Source organism: Cydia strobilella, chromosome 4, assembly GCF_947568885.1.
Source record: "Cydia strobilella chromosome 4, ilCydStro3.1, whole genome shotgun sequence".
Taxonomy (NCBI): Eukaryota; Metazoa; Arthropoda; class Insecta; order Lepidoptera; family Tortricidae; genus Cydia; species Cydia strobilella.
The window spans coordinates 5,620,920-5,639,648 of record NC_086044.1 but is presented as its reverse complement, the minus strand read 5'-3'; the positions used below and the strand labels follow the sequence as shown (position 1 = coordinate 5,639,648).

The 18,729-nt window shown below is 35.8% G+C and overlaps 3 protein-coding genes across 5 annotated transcripts in view; 2 read left to right on the top strand and 1 right to left on the bottom strand.

The window, feature by feature from the left end:
• The window catches only part of LOC134740955 (electroneutral sodium bicarbonate exchanger 1), a 92,416-nt gene extending 87,770 nt beyond the window's left edge, over window positions 1–4,646 (top strand). For 2 of the 3 annotated variants that reach the window (XM_063673627.1, XM_063673629.1), the window contains 5 exons: window positions 116–1,194; window positions 1,270–1,422; window positions 1,553–1,702; window positions 1,805–2,470; window positions 2,548–2,928. In XM_063673627.1, coding sequence (XP_063529697.1) covers window positions 116–1,194; window positions 1,270–1,422; window positions 1,553–1,702; window positions 1,805–2,470; window positions 2,548–2,832 — 2,333 coding nt within the window. In that variant the 3' untranslated portion in view covers window positions 2,833–2,928. Of the gene's footprint in view, window positions 1–115; window positions 1,195–1,269; window positions 1,423–1,552; window positions 1,703–1,804; window positions 2,471–2,547; window positions 2,929–3,126; window positions 3,327–3,538; window positions 3,639–4,297 lie in introns of those variants that run through there. The other variant, XM_063673630.1, reaches the window with a different exon arrangement.
• The window catches only part of LOC134741007 (homeobox protein aristaless-like), a 509,271-nt gene that overhangs the window by 186,131 nt on the left and 304,411 nt on the right, over window positions 1–18,729 (top strand). The gene's annotated exons all lie outside the window — the stretch shown is intronic.
• On the bottom strand, window positions 13,843–15,401 carry LOC134741140 (elongation factor G, mitochondrial-like). Its single transcript, XM_063673911.1, has 2 exons — window positions 15,184–15,401; window positions 13,843–14,046 (listed from the first exon to the last, which is right to left on the bottom strand). Exons 1-2 carry the CDS (start codon window positions 15,345–15,347, stop codon window positions 13,905–13,907), a joined length of 306 nt encoding a protein of 101 aa, XP_063529981.1. The 5' UTR covers window positions 15,348–15,401; the 3' UTR covers window positions 13,843–13,904.

Sequence of the window (18,729 nt, the reverse complement as noted above, 5' to 3'; positions counted from 1 at the left end):
TTAATTGATTTGTTATGCACGTATATGTATGTATATATATGTATGTATATATGGACTTTACATATTGTGTATCCAAAATAGTTATTTTTTCATTAAATTATGGTCTATATTTCAGGTGGTACGCAACAAGAAGAAGGAATGATAAAAAGTCCAAGCAGTATTTCAATGCTTCGGAATCACAGTTCCGGTGATCTTCCAATAAATGGCGACATAAATCATAAATGCAATACGCATTTTATGCGAAAGATACCACCCGGTGCCGAGGCTTCCAACATACTGGTCGGAGAAGTTGACTTCCTAGAGAAAACTTTATCAGCTTTTGTCAGACTGAAATCAGCTACAATTATGGGTGATTTAACTGAAGTTCCCGTCCCGACACGATTCATGTTTGTACTACTCGGTCCACCAAATAGTAATTCCAGTTTTCACGAAATCGGTCGAGCAATGGCAACTCTTATGTCAGATGAAATTTTCCATGAAGTTGCATACCGAGCGAAGAAACGCGACCACCTGCTGGCTGGTATAGATGAATTCTTAGATGCTGTCACAGTATTGCCACCAGGAGAGTGGGATCCCACCATTCGTATTGAACCTCCAGCTGCTATTCCATCCCAAGATCCTAGAAAACGTCCAAATGAAAACAATCCTAAAGAAGAATTTGACGAGGAAGAAGAAGAACAAAGACAAAGGGAGGAATCAGGTTTATCTAGGACAGGGAGACTATTTGGAGGCCTAATCAATGATCTTAAAAGAAAAGTGCCTTGGTACTGGTCCGATTTTAAAGATGCACTAGCGATACAATGTGTAGCTTCCTGGATTTTTCTCTACTTCGCTTGCTTATCGCCTATTATAACTTTTGGAGGGTTATTAGGAGAAGCGACTGGAAAAAATATGGCTGCAATGGAATCCTTGGTTTCTGGATTTGTGTGTGGTATGGGGTATGGTTTCTTTTCAGGTCAGCCTTTGACAGTATTGGGTTCGACAGGACCTGTGTTGGTATTTGAGACTATAGTGTATGAATTTTGCAAGCAACTCAATTGGGATTATATGTCCTTTAGATTTTGTATTGGCACTTGGACGGCGATAATCTTGATTATATTAGTGGCTATCGATGCCAGCGCACTCGTTTGTTATATCACCAGGTTTACTGAAGAAAATTTCGCCACACTCATAGCGTTTATTTTTATTTACAAGGTACGAAATAGATACAAACGAAAAATACTAAACGGCTTTGTAATTACGATAAATTATTCATTATTTTTATTTCAGGCTGTAGAAAATGTGATTTCCATCGGTAAGAAATACCCCTTAAAGACACGCCCCGACGAGGTTCTCAATTACGAATGCTACTGTTTGCCGAGCAATTACTCCGCAGTTCCCCAGCATTTTAATTGGACAACAGTTGATAAAGACTCATGCCAGGTAGTTGTTCTATTTAATTCGAATAAGGGTCGTCTTGGCCACTCAGTATAATTAGTTCTGAGCACATGCTCGGTTCACTTGAAGACTTTCCGTAAAAGTGGCCCGCTTTTATCAAGTTGTCTTCTTTCAGTTGTACAATGGAACTTTGGCGGGTGGGGGATGCGACACAAAAGTTTATGTACCAGACGTTTTCTTGATGTCCATTATTTTGTTCTTGGGTACCTTCACAATATCAATTATTCTGAAAGATTTTAAGAACTCTCTCTTCTTTCCATCGAAGGTAAATACGAAATCTTAGACTTAGTTAAACAATTTCATAAAAAAAAACAACCTTAAAAAGTGCACTTGAGATTTCATAAAGTGACATTCTCTACCTTTGTAGGTACGGCAAATCATAAGCGACTTCTCCGTGATTATAGCAATTTTGTCTATGTCGTTCCTGGACTACAAAGTGGGTGTAAAGACGCCTAAACTCGAAGTACCTTCCGAATTCAAACCGACGCTCCCGTCAAGGAACTGGGTTATAACTCCGTTTAATGGGAATCCTGTCTGGTCGGCATTAGTAGCAATATTACCAGCTTTATTAGGCACTATACTAATCTTTATGGACCAGCAAATAACGGCCGTTATCGTAAACAGGAAAGAAAATAAACTAAAGAAGGGATGCGGCTATCATCTAGACTTGTTTGTACTGGCTATCTTGATTCAGATATGTTCGATCATGGGTCTGCCGTGGTTTGTTGCTGCCACAGTTTTAAGCATAAACCACGTGAATTCATTAAAAGTTGAATCCGAATGTGCCGCGCCAGGGGAAAAGCCACAATTCTTAGGCGTGAGAGAACAAAGAGCTACCCATATTCTTATATTCCTAACTATTGGGCTGTCTGTTGTGCTGACCCCAGTTCTGAAACATATACCAATGCCTGTCCTATTTGGCGTATTTCTGTATATGGGAGTTGCATCGTTGAAAGGACTTCAGTTCTTCGACAGAATGTTAATAATGTTTATGCCACAGAAATATCAACCGGATCATATGTTCTTGAGACAAGTAAGGACTAATTTTCTATGAATATTACAGTCCATCTTATAAATTAAATGTCATACTCAATTAACAATACTTTTCAGGTGCCCATTCGACGCGTCCATCTCTTCACCGCTATTCAACTCACTTGCCTCGTCTGTCTTTGGGTGATAAAGTCATTCTCTTCAACATCCATTCTCTTCCCACTGATGTTGGTCGTGATGATAGGCATCCGAAAGAGTCTGGACCTACTTTTCACCAGACGCGAACTGAAAATCCTGGACGACGTCATGCCAGAAATGACCAAGCGAAACCAAGATGAGTTACGCGAGCTAGGAGATGAGGTGGGATGGGTCACAAAAATATTAAAATTATGCCGACGGAACTAAACCTAAATCACCTTTTTGGCGAACCATTCGTTTATTTAGTCATCCCGCCATGTAGAACCAGTGCGCTGTTTTAGAAATAAATTGCGTGTTATGTTACTCTTGCATTTTATTTTGGCCATTATTTTACTTTCCTTGTCCACTGCAAGTTTTCATCTTACACCTCACGTATATAGTTTTACGAACGTTGTAAAAAGTAAGTAGCATTCGTATCATATGAATATGTAAGCCCTCTTTATCTTTGTATTGTTGAAACTTGTGTCTCGAGTGCGCAATATTTCGAATTTTTCCTTTTAGGAACCGAGCAAAAGTAATCCGCCAGCGTATCAAGAAAATTTGCAAATTCCTCTCATAAATGGTAATATCATGAATATACCGTTAACGTCGATTAACATATCGGAGGAGGTGAATAGGACTGGTATTTGGAAGGACGTGAATAATAAAACGAAGAATAAAAATGGTGTTAAGGATATTAAGCCCAAAACAGGGAAAAAAAAGTAAGTATCTAAGAAAGCATTACTTAGTATCTACCTGCTATTTGTAGGTAATTCAAAATATATGTTTACAAAATAAGAAATAATTAGAACATTTATTTAAACGCTTGCGCGTAACATACGTTTATCCCAAACCTGAGCTTTAAGATTATGAACTAACAGGGTAACTTCATAGTTATATAGACTTAATACCTTTAAACCTTTAACAATTCCAGCAATAAGCATAAAAAGCTGATGTCCAAAGATCTCCAATCGGAGATAGAAAGGCGGCTATCCACCATGGACGAAGTAGAAGAAGACGATCCTCCAGTAAAGGTGTGCGTCAATGACACCAAATTCTAACTCCGAGCATGACGCTAGCCTTGTTTGGGAACTCGGACACGCATAGCATGGCGCACGGACCCCGGTTCACGAATGATCATTCGACCAGGGAATACAGGGTGCGAATTATTTTTCGTGAAATACGTGCATGTGTAGAGCACATTCATATTCTAGTAGATTTAAAATTACTCATGCAAGTTATTATTACACTATACGCCGTAGTTGTGTATAAAATGTAGAAAAATATTGTTTTAGTTTTAAATCCCCATTGGTCTAGATTTAATGTGGTTTTTCTTAGGTATTAAACTCAATTTTACAAGGAAAATATTGAATGTTTAAGTCATAGAAACTAGGGTAAAATATTGAAGAATCGCGGATAAACTTATGATGTAAGTAGATTTTTAATTTCTTCTACTGCTGTTTTAGAGTCACTGTTCATATCCCTCATACCTTTTTTTTCTTTCATGTTACGCTTAAACATTTACACTTTTAACTTTCATTTTATCTGTTGCATGATTTTTGTGTCCATTTTTAAAAATATTGTCCCAGGTTTTGGTACCTTTACCTTTATTGCATAATGTTCATTAATTAATGTTGAATTTAGCTGATTAAATTTACGAGTTAATTGTATGAGGCCTCTGGGCGGTTTTCAGGGCGATATCGTAAGGCGGAAGGAATCTTGGAGTGGCGGAATAAAAAAAAGTGATTCTAGGAAAACCAGCACATCAGCTGAAACTTCGGTCTAACTTCTTATCAGTCAATTTTAAACTTTATGCCATTTAGCATTTAGTCCATTTCTCTTTGTAGATACTGTGTTAGGCTCAATCTATACACGGCGGAAGGAACGTTGTGTCTATGACAGCTTTTCTCGATTTCTAGTATTTTTGTATAACGTAGTGCGTGTATAGATAGTGCCTTAAAATGTCAATGTTTAGGATAAAATGTGTTTCTTTACTGAATACTCTGTCTGCTTGTTAATTGAGACTACAGTTTTTTTTTATTTGTACGGAAAGTTGAAAGAATTATCGATGCCAAATAGGGCAGTAAGTATCTATTATTAATTTTCAGCGATATTCATATATTTTATAAGCGATTTATCCGTGTTGTTTGAATGTAACAAACTATGTGTTTATTCATAATCGTAGATATTCACACGTAAATATTTATGTGTAAGCGCGTCCTCTACCTGTGTACGTTTTGGTTTCAATTTTCATCGTTTAATGTTTTCTTACATACATGTTATAGAAGAAGTACTGTTGTCGAGTTAAACTTAATTGAAAAAATAACCAACAATCGATTAAAGAGTTATTGTCGTAATATCCTAATACGAAAAAAAAAACTGCCCTAAAAAAATACTGGCACAAAAATGCATATTTCATTTAACCTTAGTGTACCTATACATAGACGTAAGTATGATATTACGGTATAAATTAAAAATAATTGTATTTTTGGCGTATTTAGATGTATCTGTAAGAATATTTTTTTAGGAATGCATCTTGTACGTATCGTATTCTTTCCTAATCTGTGTTTATAGCTATGCCTATCGTAATTATTTCTGTCTTTCGCAATTAACCGTAAAATATTAAAATAAGAAAAAATACCTGTTAATTTCGTTTTATTAGTATAATAATGGAATAGTGGCACGAACATTTAAAAAGCGTTAAAACTTGAACGAAGCAAAGTGGTCTAATACAAAATACTAAGGGCCACTTGCACCATTTACTAAATATTACGTTTACTTAACACTTTCACCGTCTGGGATATCAATATCGCTGCCAACTTAGCTTGGTCTGACGCTATTAACGGATTGTTATGAGTTGCCTGCCTCTGCGTGAAAACCTTTTGTTTATTTTGATCTGAATTATCTCAACTTTGTCGTACTGATGTTTTAGAATATGGAGGAATGAGGATCCAGACATAAATTAATCTAACAGTAATCGAAAGATTGACTTACCCCGCTTGGTCCAGATTAATTTGTCCTCGTCAGTCATCGTTGGTTGCGTTATTTAATTTGTTAATTCAGTTGTCAATTACGTCAATGTATGTCAGCGTCTTATCTCAGTGGTCAGTTAGTCACCTTCCGAGCCTATACAAGAAAGTTTAGTGCCGAAAGGGAATTTAGCGCAGTAGCGCCACCAAATAGCACTACGCATATTTTTCCCATTATTGAAAAAAACAAGGTTATTTCATCAAAACTAATTTCATTGTATTAACCTAATTATATCCAAGGATATATTAAGTACAACAAAACAATTATTTTCTGACTAAAGATTTCTACTGAGAACTAGGTTAGGTATCTCTAAAAAGCATTCCGTTGCGAGAAATTCAATCAAATCTAACAAACGCAACTTTCTCGGTTCGTACAAATGAAAACTACTACTCAAAGACTTTCAAGGTAACTTTTCTTTTAAGGTAACTTTTTCTTTTACATTTGCTTCGGTATTACTTTAATGTTTAAATGTTTATTGCCACTAATCAAATCCTGAATGTGGTATGTTGTGATATTGAAGGTACGGAGTCCATGTAGCCTCGTCCATATAAACTACTTTCTTCTCGCATAGACCCACAGTACGAAGTGCCAATAGAGAGACACCATTAGTATAAATGTATTATACAAATTTGACTCTTTTACTATAGGGTTTGTATCGATATTAATCGTTTATACATTTGTGTAACCTAGGGCGTTGTCACAAAGTTTGGAAACGATCGGGATTTGTGACAAAAAATTGTACTATCGTTTTCAGACTTTGATATAGGTAGTGCTAGTGCCATTAGTTTTAAGTACCTACCTACTGTCCCAGTCCCAATCATATAGTTGGAAACTTTGCAAACATAATCAAGTCAAGTAATAGAGTTAAAATATTAAATCGAAATTTTGTCAGTAGATGATGATGACTTATATATGGGTATACAAATCACAATCCAAAAAAACCCTATCTTGATTTATATTTGATCGAATGAAACTATTTATTTTCTAGTTCCAGAATTGCCTGCCATCTAAAACTGTTAGTAAACTGTAGTAGCACAATCTAAGGTACAATTGGCTACCCAAAACGGTGATACAATAATGTGTCACTATTGATTAACTATTATCACGTAGGTATGTTTTTCTCTCCCCAACAACGCACTTTGCCCATACCACACCCATAGCCAATACGAGCTCTACATGTAGATTAAATTTTGAGCAAAAATGCATACCTACATGTACGTAAGTTTGTGCTACTATATAGTTCACCTTTAAGTGATAGGTTTCCTATTATGTTGCAAATTCAGTGACGTGAGTTTTGCAAAGTGAACAGAAAATATAGAATTAGGTAATAAAATATAGATTGCTCTTTAGACTGTCCAGGTGAATATTAGACATTAAATTAGTTGCAATTTTACTTTTTAATGCGGAAAACATCAAAACATTTTTTTAACCCGGAACGTAAAATTAAGGTTAAATGTGGTATTATGTCATTTATGTTTTTTATTGGTTTGATTTTAATACGCTGCCAAATTCCAAAACAATTACCTATCGTTACTACCAACAGGAAAGAAGTGTGTATCGTTGCTTACTACGAAAAGTACTATTGAGGAAAAAAGACTAGTAACGCAGAAGAATTACAGTCAGTACGCGAAATGCAAATAGCTAGCTAAAACTGTTCGATATTAAATAGCTATATATTCCAATGAGCAATTACTAACTTTACTAAGTACAAATGGACCTAACAATGTAGACCCTGAAAGCCTTTAGTAACCATCGAGGCGGCATGTTTTACATATTAAAAATGGCGGCCGCCGCATGCGCGGTTGTCAGAGAGCGTCTCATTCGAGTCCACCTGAGGGGGTAGTTGTAGGGGTTGTTTTCCAGTAGTTACTACCCTCAAGTGCTAAAACTTAGTTTATTGCAGACGGAACCACTCAAACCTCTGAAGAATGTGAGAGAACGCACCGAAACACATGCAAATATTCAAATAATATTTTTAAAAGCTCGCCAAGTTAAAAAATCGCAGTTTCTATTGGGTACGAGTAGGCAAGTACTACTCAAGGAATATGGCCCAAGTGTTTAGAATCTGCGATGCAATCTCTGGCCCTAAGATCTTACATGCCCCCTAAAATAAGTAACCGTTTCGTTCAATATAGGAGCTGTACCGTACGGTAACTAATGGAAATAGCCCCTTAAGGCCCACTTGCACCGTTCACTAACCCGGGGTTAATCGGTTAAACCTGTTATACCATGGTTACCAGTACAATTTGACACTGTGTTAACGGTTTAACCGCTTAACCCCGGGTTAGTGAGATGGTGCAAGTGGGCTTTAGTGTTAATTTGAGTAGGTAGGTTATGAAAGGTTATGAGGAAAATCAATTGTTTGTACCTGCGAGTTTGTTATGGCATTTTTGGATATTATCGTGTCGAGTGTTGAATAAATGGATTTTTATAAATGTGTATTGCTTTATTTTACTTAATATCTACTTAAAATTTGTGTCGTTCTCAAGTAAAAGGTACCAAATTGTCAATTACCACAAGGACGCTCTGACAGGTTATTCGTATAGAGATGCAAGCAAATTTCACCCTTATGGTAAGCGGCAATGTGGTACCTTTTACTTGAGAACGACACATTTAATCAATCAGGAACAGATAAGCCCATAGAACGAAAATTAGTTATTTGTTTTACAAGGGGGCAAAGTTGTTTTTAACCTCTCGTGCTAATATTGATACCCGAACAAGCGAAAGATTCCAAAGGGTAAATTTTTGAAGAGAGTGTTTTTTTGACATTTGTATGGCCATTTTCTATTTTTGGAAAACCAGATTTATATTCATCGTTTTAGGGAGGGGTTTTAATAACAAAACATATACTGTACGAGGCACCCCTCTACTTTTTATAGTTTGCTAGATATGGAAGTTTAAATATCGACATTTATATGACACTATTCAGCCATTTGTAAGGCACTATTTATTATTTTTGTGACATTTGTATGGAACCTTTCCGACATTTGTATGGCACTGTGTCGACATTTGCATTCCACCTTGGACATTTGTATAGTCAAAGTAGCCGTACAAATGTTGCCATACAAATGTCGACAAAAATGTTTTTTGGCCATCTTTCGTACATTATGTACCCAATTCACGTATTTATTATTCACAATATCCTTACACTATATTACCAACTGTTATAAGAAAACACATTTTTATGTCAATTGTATATCAATAAATATGAACCCATGCAAATGTCGTAGTGACCGTACCAAAATACGTCGTTCAAGAAAATTAACTGTTCTTCGATCATTTAGCGTCGTTGGAGATCGAAGCCCAAGTAATGTACTATTGTATCGTTAATTAAAATGTAATGGTAGATCAATAGACAAACCAGATTTAGGGAGGTCCTTAATCATTATATCCTTAAGTCATAACAAAAACCGTGCCGCGCGAGACAGCCACAAAAAGGCTTTCCTGCTTTAATAAATATTAAATAACGCATTATTTTTTATAAATAAATAGATCGATTCTATAAATAATTATCTACATAAAGTACTTATCAATAATTGATAAAACATTTCCTACATCCATACTTTTGTTTTTTTTGTCGAGCCAAACTGCACGTGGGACACGCGAAATCAGCAGTAGCTTTCGCTGTGTTTAGGGTAAGAAATTCGTTTTTATCACAAACAATACATACTTAAGGAACCTATAGTATATTATTTATTAATTTATAACATATGTAATGAAAATATACCCATAGCAATACTGTTCGTTCAATGCATTTGGAATTACAGCCTTGGGATAGCAAAAAATGCTCATTTAAAAAACAACCCCAAAACTGACCCACGAGCGTAGCGAGTGGTTCGAAAAATTGAATCTTGAGCCTTGCGAGGGTTTCAAGGCACGAGGGTTAAACAAAGTTTGCCACCGAATGAAATGTTTTCATTACACCAACACTAGGAAAATACTAACCGAAAAATATCAAACAAAATCAAAGCAAATCGATTCAAAATTAATGTTATTCAATATTTATCATTCAAAAAATTCTACCAGTAAACATAAGAAAACAACTCAATCAATTTGCATTTGATTACTTTGTCTCGCACGTGAACTTTTACGTTTGAACGTTTCTTATCAGTGTTTGAACAATCAAGAGAGCCTTTACCGGCTAGTGGTGTGGTAAAAAAAAAAAACATTTAGTTAAGGGTGGTATTACACCTGTCCAATGTCATTGCGTCTCACTCTCTCATTAAGCAAAATGTAAGACGCAATACACATCGGACAAAGAATTTGGACAGGTACCATCCTAAAGTTTATACCCGCAACCTTTAGCGACATCTGTTATCGAATAGTCAAACTAAATCAAACTAATGGCACCGACATCTGTTGAGGAGTAGTTCAAATTAAGTTTCATCTATTTACCGCTAGATGTCGGTAATCTAACTATACGATTCTGCGCGCCGCTGATAGATGGCGCTTTATAAGAGATTGGAACAAAATATTTTTCCTGTGTTGTGGTGGTTGTCTAGGGAGGGGATGCCGATTATCGGCCTAAAGATGGCGTGAGTGTGCACAAATTGTGGATTTTCACCGTTTTTCCCAAAATACAAACAGTTTCAGAAGATGTGTTGATATTGGCGTAAACAATAAAAAATATTACATCCATATTGAAACATGTTTACACTCAACAGTATCTCATTTCATTATTATGTATTCAGAACTGCAAAATATTGCAGTTTCTTGCATTCACGCACACCAAAGAGGGATATAATAAGACGGAGTTATATCTATCTTTGCGCACACTTACATACCTAAAAGCAAAGAGGATATAATAAGATAGAGCGGTACAGTCATAGTAAATTTTGTAACCACTGTAAATTCACTGCCATCTATCGACATACTTTAAAACTAAAAACGAAGATTTATAAAAATACGTTCAAATGTATTTAGGATAAATGATTTTTTTATTTGCATTAATGTTTTTTATATGATTTTGAACCATGTTCTTTTACTGATATGCGCTAAAATTATAAATAACAAACAAAACCGTCAACGCCCTCTATATAGAAAGGATTTTTGGGAATGCAACCCCTAAAGGAAATTGACGTTTTCTACGAAGACCAATCGCAGGCGGTGGCTAGTACCTATACCAATACTATGTACATGTGTAACTATACCTTCATCTACCTTGTTCATATTATTATTTCTTTATTTATTTTTCGCCTTACGTAAGGTTTTTATAAAATGGATATAAAAATAAAATACAAAATAAGACATACAAAACCAATACAAAATATTATTAACAATTTAAAAAAAAATACAAATACACAAAAAACGAACATAAAAAACTAATATAAAAATAAAAAAAGCAAAACATAGCCAGCCCAACAGATCTCGAACTCAGATCACTAGCGCAAACTAGCAACTGCGCCCAAGGTACCGCTAGACCAGGTCTATGCGTACTGGTGCAGTCGAAATTAGCCTATACATACTTAATTAGTTACTGATTACTGATAATTCGTTAACGACGTTAACGTTATCGTTATTTCAAAGACATAACATATTCGAATATAATATAAAACCTCCTCAAAAACAAAACAAGGCAGCAATTAGACTAACTAAATTTATTTGTAATAATTGCAATAGGAAATATAGTTTGTCAAAGGACTGTCTCATTTCAAACATGTACAGAGAGAATCATAATATCTTTTCATTTCTCATGCTCTGAAAGAGGCTCATTGTTGTTCTAAAAGGTGTGCAGAAAATGATACGTGTCTGCACTAGAGCATTTCACCTTCGAAGTACGATTTTTTTTTGTTTTTTTACGATAAGCAATTGAAATTTGAGTTTAAATGGATTTGTTATACAATTTCCATTCTGATATTTGACTCTCCATTCTATAAATAGAGACACTTTTGCCTAAATTGTTAACTGAAGGTACCCTTAAAAATACTATAAAAAATTATACCTGGTCACGTTTTAAAAAAAACACACGCATTTTATTTTCCTCGTATTCGAAATGAAAAGTAGAGTGTTTAACTCAGGTGAAAGGCATCATTTCAGCCTCGTACTATTGGCGCTCTCTCTGCGTTCGAGCGCCAAAATACCTCGGCAGGAATGAGTGCCTTTCATCCCTTGGTTAACAATCTACTATTGTCTTACACTAGTACTAGCACCCAAATGATAAGGATGAGTATAGTTTTTTGTTCTTATTTACTGACAAGATTTGCTTGACCAACTATATTACTGCAATGTTCTGCCACCAGAGTGCAGCACTAGCCTTTTTAGTAAACCATAGAGTAACTTATACATACTGTACCTTTAACAGGTTTTTGACAAGAGATAATAAAATATGACATTGATGCATCAAGGCGGTTTGTTTACAGAGGACCTAACGGGAAACGCGAATCCGAAATTTCGCTATCTGCCTATTCTGCCTCTTTATCGCTCGAATAGGCAAGAGTGACAGAGATTGTTAGATAACGAAATTTCGATTTTCTTGTTTCGCGATAGACCCTCAGATTGTGGTAGTGGTAGTAGAGCCCCCTTTGCAGTGTTTCGCGTAATATTTCCTATTAATCCAATAATATAAAGGGCTTTTAAAAAATATTTATCAGTACGGTTTTTACTCACTATTATTTTTAGTGTTTTGTGTATTTGTATTTTTTTTAATTGTTAATAATATTTTGCATTGGTTTTGATACAAAATATTATTAACAATTAAAAAAAATACAAATACACAAAAAACGAACATAAAAATAAAAAAAGCAAAACATAGCCAGCCCAACGGGTCTTGAACTCAGATCACTAGCGCAAACTAGCAACTGCGCCCAAGGTACCGCTCGACCAGGACTATGTGTACAAGAGCAGTCGAAATTAGCCTATACATACTTAATTAGTTACTGATTATTGATAATTCGTTAACGACGTTAACGTTATAACGTTAAAAGAGATAATAAAATATGACATTGATGCATCAAGGCGGTTTGTTTACAGAGGACCTAACGGGAAACGCGAATCCGAAATTTCGCTATCTGCCTATTCTGCCTCTTTATCGCTCGAATAGGCAAGAGTGACAGAGATTGTTAGATAACGAAATTTCGATTTTCTTGTTTCGCGATAGACCCTCAGATTGTGGTAGTGGTAGTAGAGCCCCCTTTGCAGTGTTTCGCGTAATATTTCCTATTAATCCAATAATATAAAGGGCTTTTAAAAAATATTTATCAGTACGGTTTTTACTCACTATTTTTTTTACTGTTTTTTTTTTGAAGTGTGTCTCACGATAGTTTAAGTGCGAATAAAGGGCTTTTGATAAAAATTCAATACAATTTTCAGTTGTAAATTTCCGTATTCCAGTGACAGTAATATTCATGTGCTGCATCTCACTCCTGCACGGCGTCGTGAAGTACCGGCGAGAGTACGTGTTACGTGGTCTCATTCTCTCACTAGTCTAAGCAAAATGAGAGACGCAAATACACATTAGAAGAGTTTTTGTAGTTATCGGTAGAACATTTCGCGACACTCAATTAATAAGAATATCATACGCTTAAAGTAACTCCTATCAGAACGTTAAAATTATAAAGTATAATTTTCATTAAATATAAAAATAAAATAAAAAATTTGGCATCGCTGGGATTTGAACCATGAATCATAGTTTGACAATTAACTCAAATAAGAATTTAAAATTCATTTCCAATATTTTTAGGGTTCCGTACCCAAAGGGAAAAAACCCTATTACTAAGATATTGCAATACTTTGCAGTTTTTACAGATTTTTGAAGTAAAACTTCTTTAGGCGCGACTAGAGGGTCTCAGATTTTTTTTCTGTCGGAAGTAACGCTCAGTAGTGACACACGCACAACACAATAGGACACACGTCAAAGTACCAACATAACGATAAACGTCATCGTCAAAGAAGTTTTACTTCAATCGCGCGTAAAGATTACACGCACACACTTTTTTATGATGAAAAGAGACTGTTGAGTGTAAATATATTTCGATTAGATATTTTTTGTTGTGTGCGGTAAATATCAACACGTCTTGGAAAATGTTTGAGTTTTGGGAGAGATTATGATAATCCGCAATTTGTGCACAATCACGCCATCTTTTGGTGGCCAGTCGTCCACCACATTCACCTTAACCTCAATATACAAATAATTCTGTTTAGCAAAATGTGCAAAAAAAGGTCTTAAGTTATGTTGTTTCTATATTGTGTAGGGAAATCAAAAACAAGTAATAAATTAATAAATAAACATTTATTGCTTACAAAAATTACCTAGTAAATAATTCTAAAGGCGGTTAGTTTTTGTTTTTCTTTTTATCGGGGACTATGCCCATTTCCTCCTGGTACTTCCTGATGAGTTGCTCTTGTACGTCCGGGAGGCAGGGGGAGTAACGACTGTATTCCATGCTGAATTCACCCTTGCCTTGTGTCATAGATCTGGATAAAGAAAAGTTGTTTATTAGCTAAATTTACAATCAAATGTAGTTTGTTCGAAAAGAGAAGAGTTGTGAAATGCACTGTATGTGTGCCGCACGCACACTCAAACAAAATCTCGACCCGTTTCTCCAGTAAAGATTTTGTTTGAGTGTGCGTGCGGCGGCGCATAGATACTTATGGCGCACACATACAAGTCGCGCGCAGTGCGTGTGTATGAAGCATAGAGTAACTTATACTAGAGCGATACTGTCATAGTAAATTTTATAACCCCAGTAAATTCACTGCCATCTGTCGACACACTTTAAAACTAAAACTAAAGATTTATAAAAATACGATAGAATGTATTTAAATATAGATAAATGATTTTTTTTATTTGCATTAATTATTTTTATGATTTTGACCCATGTTCTTTCACTGATATGCGTTAAAATTGTTAAATAACAAACGAAACCGTCAACGCCATCTATACGACTGTAGGCCAAAACTAGTAGCGCCCTCTGAACGAGAATCAAATTTTCTTGATTTTCGAGGCACGTTTTTTCCTTAGACTGTATCCATCTATTACGGAGTTATATCTATCTTTGGTATGAAGATAACATACTTTGCCTTGTTTATACTATGCCAATACATTCTACAACTCTTCTCTATCCGAACAGACATACAAACCGAGCAGTGATGATGCAGCTGAGCAGGCGAGGTGTTCAAAATATATGCAATCGTTGTTAACCCCGAAATCGACAACACGGAAGGTCGTGAGTTAAAAACATTCAAACATACAACGCTTATTAGTTATTAGGGTGGTTCAAAAAAACCTATATAAGGTTACGTACCCAACAATTTACTGAGTTCTCCAGCGTATCTAAACATATTATTCAACTGGACCTCAGCATACACTGTGGTCCATCCTTTGGCTCCCTCTTTCCCAGTAATAATGCCTCCTCGCTTGTTCAGCTGTCCGATGACTCTCCAATGGAACTCAGTGGCCTTACCTCAGTTCTCCGGCGTATCCAAACATGTTATTCAACGGGAGCTCAGCATACACCGTGGTCCATCCTTTGGCTCCCTCCTTCCCAGTAATAATGCCTCCTCGCTTGTTCAGCTGTCCGATGACTGTCCCATGGAACTCAGTGGCCTTACCTCAGTTCTCCGGCGTATCCAAACATGTTATTCAGCGGGACCTCAGCATACACCGTGGTCCATCCTTCCGCTCCCTCGTTGCCAGTAATAATGCCGCCACGCTTGTTCAGCTGGCCGATGACTGTGCCGTGGAATTCTTCAGGCATGGTCACTTCCACGTACATGATGGGCTCAAGGATCTGCCAGGCACCATCTTCGAATACTGCGAAAATAATTAAGTTGATGTTAATAAAAAAGTAAAAAAAAACCGGCCAAGTGCGAGTCGAACTGGCGCACCGAGGGTTCCGTACTTTTTAGTATTTGTTGTTATAGCGGCAATAGAAACGCATCATCTGTGAAAATTTCAACTGTCTATTAGCTATCACGGTTCAAGAGATACAGCCTGGTGACAGACAGACGGACAGCGGAGTCTTAGTAATAGGGTCCCGTTTTTAGGGTTCCGTACCCGTACCCAAAGGGTAAAAACGGGACCCTATTACTAAGACTTCGCTGTCCGTCTGTCCGTCCGTCTATCTGTCACCAGGCTGTATCTCATGAACCGTGATAGTTATACAGTTAAAATTTTCACAGATGATGTATTTCTGTTGCCGCTATAACAACAAATACTAAAAACATAATAATATAAATATTTAAATGGGGCTCCCATACAACAAACGTGATTTTTTTGCTGTTTTTTTCCGTAATGGTACGGAACCCTTCGTGCGCGAGTCCGACTTGCACTTGGCCGGTTTTTACCCTTTGGGTACGGAACCCTAAAAACAATGTAGTCAAATTGATGGCCTAACTTAAATAATACTGAGATCAATATTTTGGCATATTCGTTCTTAAAACACCACATTTATGTTAACAGAATAATCACGTGTGTACTTAATTATGAACACTTAATCCGCTTAGATAATTCTGCTGCTGACAAGCACAATACAATTCTATTCACAAAAAATGCCCTTTGTCTACTGTCAGGTAGTTTTGTGGTAACTTGTTTCGTAATTACTTGTAACTGACCCACGAGCGTAGCGAGTGGTTCGAAAAATTGAATCTTGAGCCTTGCGAGGGTTTCAAGGCACGAGGGTTAAACAAAGTTTGCCACCGAATGAAATGTTTTCATTACACCAACACTAGGAAAATACTAACCGAAAAATATCAAACAAAATCAAAGCAAATCGATTCAAAATTAATGTTATTCAATATTTATCATTCAAAAAATTCTACCAGTAAACATAAGAAAACAACTCAATCAATTTGCATTTGATTACTTTGTCTCGCACGTGAACTTTTACGTTTGAACGTTTCTTATCAGTGTTTGAACAATCAAGAGAGCCTTTACCGGCTAGTGGTGTGGTAAAAAAAAAAAACATTTAGTTAAGGGTGGTATTACACCTGTCCAATGTCATTGCGTCTCACTCTCTCATTAAGCAAAATGTAAGACGCAATACACATCGGACAAAGAATTTGGACAGGTACCATCCTAAAGTTTATACCCGCAACCTTTAGCGACATCTGTTATCGAATAGTCAAACTAAATCAAACTAATGGCACCGACATCTGTTGAGGAGTAGTTCAAATTAAGTTTCATCTATTTACCGCTAGATGTCGGTAATCTAACTATACGATTCTGCGCGCCGCTGATAGATGGCGCTTTATAAGAGATTGGAACAAAATATTTTTCCTGTGTTGTGGTGGTTGTCTAGGGAGGGGATGCCGATTATCGGCCTAAAGATGGCGTGAGTGTGCACAAATTGTGGATTTTCACCGTTTTTCCCAAAATACAAACAGTTTCAGAAGATGTGTTGATATTGGCGTAAACAATAAAAAATATTACATCCATATTGAAACATGTTTACACTCAACAGTATCTCATTTCATTATTATGTATTCAGAACTGCAAAATATTGCAGTTTCTTGCATTCACGCACACCAAAGAGGGATATAATAAGACGGAGTTATATCTATCTTTGCGCACACTTACATACCTAAAAGCAAAGAGGATATAATAAGATAGAGCGGTACAGTCATAGTAAATTTTGTAACCACTGTAAATTCACTGCCATCTATCGACATACTTTAAAACTAAAAACGAAGATTTATAAAAATACGTTCAAATGTATTTAGGATAAATGATTTTTTTATTTGCATTAATGTTTTTTATATGATTTTGAACCATGTTCTTTTACTGATATGCGCTAAAATTATAAATAACAAACAAAACCGTCAACGCCCTCTATATAGAAAGGATTTTTGGGAATGCAACCCCTAAAGGAAATTGACGTTTTCTACGAAGACCAATCGCAGGCGGTGGCTAGTACCTATACCAATACTATGTACATGTGTAACTATACCTTCATCTACCTTGTTCATATTATTATTTCTTTATTTATTTTTCGCCTTACGTAAGGTTTTTATAAAATGGATATAAAAATAAAATACAAAATAAGACATACAAAACCAATACAAAATATTATTAACAATTTAAAAAAAAATACAAATACACAAAAAACGAACATAAAAAACTAATATAAAAATAAAAAAAGCAAAACATAGCCAGCCCAACAGATCTCGAACTCAGATCACTAGCGCAAACTAGCAACTGCGCCCAAGGTACCGCTAGACCAGGTCTATGCGTACTGGTGCAGTCGAAATTAGCCTATACATACTTAATTAGTTACTGATTACTGATAATTCGTTAACGACGTTAACGTTATCGTTATTTCAAAGACATAACATATTCGAATATAATATAAAACCTCCTCAAAAACAAAACAAGGCAGCAATTAGACTAACTAAATTTATTTGTAATAATTGCAATAGGAAATATAGTTTGTCAAAGGACTGTCTCATTTCAAACATGTACAGAGAGAATCATAATATCTTTTCATTTCTCATGCTCTGAAAGAGGCTCATTGTTGTTCTAAAAGGTGTGCAGAAAATGATACGTGTCTGCACTAGAGCATTTCACCTTCGAAGTACGATTTTTTTTTGTTTTTTTACGATAAGCAATTGAAATTTGAGTTTAAATGGATTTGTTATACAATTTCCATTCTGATATTTGACTCTCCATTCTATAAATAGAGACACTTTTGCCTAAATTGTTAACTGAAGGTACCCTTAAAAATACTATAAAAAATTATACCTGGTCACGTTTTAAAAAAAACACACGCATTTTATTTTCCTCGTATTCGAAATGAAAAGTAGAGTGTTTAACTCAGGTGAAAGGCATCATTTCAGCCTCGTACTATTGGCGCTCTCTCTGCGTTCGAGCGCCAAAATACCTCGGCAGGAATGAGTGCCTTTCATCCCTTGGTTAACAATCTACTATTGTCTTACACTAGTACTAGCACCCAAATGATAAGGATGAGTATAGTTTTTTGTTCTTATTTACTGACAAGATTTGCTTGACCAACTATATTACTGCAATGTTCTGCCACCAGAGTGCAGCACTAGCCTTTTTAGTAAACCATAGAGTAACTTATACATACTGTACCTTTAACAGGTTTTTGACAAGAGATAATAAAATATGACATTGATGCATCAAGGCGGTTTGTTTACAGA

What these genes read in the sequence shown, in the direction of transcription:
- LOC134741140 (XM_063673911.1), bottom strand. Translation starts at nt 15,347, where the DNA reads ATGTACGTGGAAGTGACCATGCCTGAAGAATTCCACGGCACAGTCATC. An exon ending in GGATACGCCGGAGAACTGAG is followed by an intron (nt 14,047 to 15,183) that starts GTAAGGCCACTG and finishes TTCTTTATCCAG; the next exon opens with ATCTATGACACAAGGCAAGG.